Source organism: Babylonia areolata, chromosome 18 (genome assembly GCF_041734735.1).
Source record: "Babylonia areolata isolate BAREFJ2019XMU chromosome 18, ASM4173473v1, whole genome shotgun sequence".
NCBI lineage: Eukaryota > Metazoa > Mollusca > Gastropoda > Neogastropoda > Buccinidae > Babylonia > Babylonia areolata.
In genome coordinates, this window is record NC_134893.1 from 3153217 (window position 1) to 3158216 (window position 5000).

Below are 5000 nucleotides of genomic sequence, written 5' to 3' on the forward strand. Positions count from 1 at the left end.
ACACACACACACGGCACACACACACACACACACACACACACATACACACACACACACACACACACACACACACACACACACACACACACACACACACACACACACACAAGGGGGGCTTGTGGGTGAGGGGGTGTGGGGGGCAGGAAGCACATCAGACTTGTGCATGATTCATACGAGGCTGGTGGTTAAAGATCTGTCAGTGCTACACTGGGGAGGTACCTCAAACAATGGCTAGGATACTTTCGTTTTCCGTTGGACTCCTTTGTTCTCATGCTGATCATTTGGTAAGGAAGCAACAACAACAGCAACAACAGCAACGACAACAAAAGACCTGGTTTCTGGTTGGGGCCCCTTCTTCTTCTGCGTATGCACACGAGTGGGCTTTTACGTGTATGACCGTTTTTACTCCGCCATGTAGGCAGCCATACTCCGTTTTCGGGGGGGTGCAAGCTGGTTATGTTCTTGTTTCCATAATCCACCGAACGCTGACATGGATTACAGGATCTATAACGTGCGTATTTGATCTTCTGCTTGCATATACACACGAAGGGGGTTCAGGCACTAGCAGGTCTGCACATATGTTGACCTGGGAGATCGTCAAAATCTCCACCCTTTATCCACCAGGCGCCGTCACCGTGATTCGAACCCGGGACCCTCAGATTGACAGTCCAACGCTTTAACCACTCGGCTATTGCGCCCGTCGGTTGGGGTCCCGACTCTCATCCTGTTTAGCTTCTGCCCCCCCCCCACCACCCTCTCACAGACCTCCTCCTCCCTTCTCTTTCTCCGGCGCCAACTCTTTCTGTCTGTCTGTCTTTCTCTCTCTCTCTCTCTGCCTCACACACACACACACACACACACACACACACACACACACACACACACACACACACACACACACACACACTCTCTGTCTATCTGTCTGTCTGTCTCAGTCTCTCTCTCTGTCTCTCTTTCTCTATCTGACTGTCTGTCTTTCTCATTCTGTCTCTGTACGTCTGTCTGTGTCTCTCTCGTAAGCACACACGCACGAATGTAAACATGCAAACACGCACGTACGCTTGCACGTTCTCTATTTATCTCTCTCTCCCTCTCTCTCTCTCTCTCTCACACACACACACACACACACACACACTCACACACACACACACACACACACACACACACACACACACACTCACACACAAGCACACACACACACACACATACACACGAGCGCGCGCGCAGAGACGCACGCAATAAAATCACATTGATAAAGAGCGAAACAAACAAAAAAATCGATAAATGAATTTCACCAAAAAGCAACACCAACAAACAACAGTTCTAACTTCCTGGTGTGTGTGCGTGTGTGTGTGTGTGTGTGTGTGTGTGTGTGTGCGTGCGTGCGTGCGTGCGTGCGTGCCTGTGTGTGCGTGCGTGCGTGCGTGTGTGTGTGTGAGTGTGCGTGTGCGTGCGTGCGTATGTGTGTGTATGTGCGCGCGTGCGTGTGTGTGTATGTGTGTGTGTGTGTGTGTGTGTGTGTGTGTGTGTGTGTGTGTGTGTGTGTGTGTGTGTGTGTGTGTGCGCGCGTGTTTGATCACGCCTACATGCGTGTGTAAGCGCACATGTATCTGTGTGAACGTGTGTGTGTGTGTGTGTGTGTGTGTGTGTGTGCCCCCGCGCGCGCATGCGTGCTTGTTTGTACGTTTACATTCGTGCGCGTGCGAGTCTTTGTTTGCTTGCGTTTGGTGCAGCTGTGCAAGTTGAGCAGGAAGTGTTTCACAAGCAAGGGCTACGTTCAGGTGTCCATATGGACCATGTCGTACAGTGGCATGGCCGCCCGCCGTTGTGCACACATGTTCAGTGGCCTTTTGTGTCTCCAACGCTGCATTGCGATCGCCTTTCCTCTGAAGGTGGGTGTTGGAAGTAGTAGTTGTTGTAGTAGTAGTAGCAGAAGAAGACATAGCAGCAGCAGCAGTAGTAGTAGTAGTAGACGTAGCAGCAGCAGCAACAGCAGCAGCAGTAGCAGTAGTAGCAGTGGCAGGAACCTTGGTGTCATGGCCTAGAGGTAACGCGTCCGCCTAGGAAGCGAGAGAATCTGAGCGCGCAGGTTCGAAACACGGCTCAGCCGCCGATACTTTCTCCCCCGCCACTAGACCTTGAATGGTGGTCTGGACGCTAGTCATTCGGATGAGACGATAAACCGAGGTCCCGTGTGCAGCATGCACTTAGCACACGTAAAATAACCCACGACTACAAAAGGGTTGTTCCTTGCAAAATTCTGTAGAAAAATCCACTTCGATAGGAAAAACAAACAAAACTGCACGCAGGGGGAAAAAAAAAGGGTGGCGCTGTAGTGTAGCGACGCGCTCTCCCTGGGGAGAGCAGCCCGAATTTCACACAGAGAAATCTGTTGTGATGAAAAGAAATACACTGAAATACAAATACAGCACAGTGGAATGTCCGCCCCCGGCGGCTGTGCGCTCAAGTCATTGACAATCAGTAATAACATTAACGTGCGTCTGTATGGCGCTTACCCCGCGACTCAAAGCGCATTTCACAACAATACACCTATTACAAATAAGACACATGAACGTAATCTTTAAAACTTTGTATACAAACTCGCAAAAATAAATGAATAGATAAATGATATAAAAACTATGTAACATCACTCACACACCTCTTTCATCAACCAGACAATATAACGTTAAGACAGAAACTTGCTAGAAATATTATGAACATCATTATTATCAATTTTATTACTATCATCATCATTGTTGTTATCATCATCATCATAATCGTCATCGTCATCATCATCGTTAACATTATCATCATCACCATCGTTGTCGTCATCATCATCATCGTCGTCGTCGTCGTCGTCGTCATCATCATCATCACCATCATCATGTTGGGGTCTGCAGGCCAGAAGATACCGCACTGTGAAGGGCCTGCCTCTAGTCAGTGCCGTCTTGCTCTCCGTCACGCTGCATCTCTACCGTCCGCTCCGATTGACCCCTGTCAAAATCAGTGGTGCGTATTAAATAATCAAGAGCCCGCATCTTGAAAAAAACAAAACAACAACAAACCAGCATCTTCATCCAGATGGGCAGACACACAGACACACGGACAGGCTGACAATCTTTATCCTCGTCGCTTTTTAATTTTTAAAAATTATTTTATTTTATTTTTTTTATTATGTCAACTGAAAGACGATCTCTTTATACATACGACGGTCAGCCCTATGGTTTCTTGACGTTCTCTTTACATAGACAACGTTCTTTACACAGTTGACAGTCAAAACTGTGACAGTCTCTTTACAAAGACGACAGTCCATCCTAGGAATACATGACCGTCTCTTTACACAGATGACAGTCCATCCTAGTACTGCAAGACAGTCTCTTTAGACAGATGACAATTCATCCTAGTACTACAAGACGGTCTCTTTACACAGACGACAATTCATCCTAGTACTACAAGACGGTTTCTTTATTCAGACGACAATTCATCCTAGTGATACAAGACGGTCTCTTTACACAGACGACAGTCTACCCTAGGACTGCAAAACGGTCTCTTTACACAATCCATCCTAGGACTGCAAGACGTTCTCTTTACACAGATGATAGTCCATCCTAGTACTGGAAGACGTTCTCTTTACACAGACGACAGTCTACCCTAGGACTGCAAGACAGTCTCTTTACACAGATGATAGTCCATCCTAGTACTGCAAGACGTTCTCTTTACACAGACGACACTCCACCCTACAGACGACAGTTCACCCTAGGACTGCACGACGTTCTATTTACACAGACGACACTCCACCCTACAGACGACAGTTCATCCTAGTACAGCAAGACGTTCTATTTACACAGACGACACTCCACCCTACAGACGACAGTTCATCCTAGTACAGCAAGACGTTCTATTTACACAGACGACACTCCACCCTACAGACGACAGTTCATCCTAGTACAGCAAGACGTTCTATTTACACAGACGACACTCCACCCTACAGACGACAGTTCATCCTAGTACAGCAAGACGTTCTATTTACACAGACGACACTCCACCCTACAGACGACAGTTCATCCTAGTACTGCAAGACGTTCTCTTTACACAGACGACACTCCACCCTACAGACGACAGTTCACCCTAGGACTGCACGACGTTCTATTTACACAGATGATAGTTCATCCTAGTACAGCAAGACGTTCTATTTACACAGACGACAGTCCATCCTAGTACTGCAAGACGTTCTATTTACACAGACGATAGTTCATCCTAGTACAGCAAGACGTTTTATTTACACAGACGACAGTCCATCCTAGGACTGCAAGACGTTCTCTTCACAGACGACAGTCCATCCTAGTACTGCAAGACGGTCTCTTTACACAGATGAAAGTCCATCTTAGTACTGCAAGACGTTCTCTTTACACAACGTCAGACAGTTTTTATCCTCATCGCTTTTTTATGTCAACCCTGTGACGTTCTGTTTACACAGACGACAGTCAACCCTACTGCTTCATGCCATACCCCCGACACCGACGACAGTCAACGCTACTTTTTTCATGACATTTTCTTTACACAGACGACGGTCAACGATGTGACGTTATCTTTTCACAGACGAAAATCAACCCCGACACTGCACAACGTTATGTTTTACTCAGTACAGACGACAGTCAACCCTGACACTGCACGACGTTCTTCTTTTACACAGACGAAAGTCAACCCTGGCATTGCACAATATTCCCATTTTCAGAGATGACAGTCAACCCTAACACTGCACAACTTTCTCTTTGCACAGACGACCGTCAACCCAAACACTGTGCAACGTTGTCTTTTAAACAGACGACAGTCAACCCTAACACTGCACACCATTCTCTTTACGTGAAAAATGTAACAGGTTCTGCAAAGAATGAAGATCTGGTATAGTATACTTAACGTACACCAGGAATATTCAATCCAGTCATTTGCAAAGTATTTTGCTGAAGCATATAACTTTCGAAGACACTCGCTGTCGTTCA

General features: G+C 46.8%; 1 protein-coding gene across 1 annotated transcript in view; it reads left to right on the forward strand.

Annotated features, from left to right (window-relative positions):
• Positions 1-5000, forward strand: part of LOC143293170 (uncharacterized) — a 10491-nt gene that overhangs the window by 1106 nt on the left and 4385 nt on the right. The window contains exons 2-3 of the mRNA XM_076604094.1: positions 1734-1892; positions 2901-3009. Of these exons, the coding sequence (XP_076460209.1) occupies positions 1734-1892; positions 2901-3009 (268 nt within the window). The remainder of the gene's footprint in view (positions 1-1733; positions 1893-2900; positions 3010-5000) is intronic.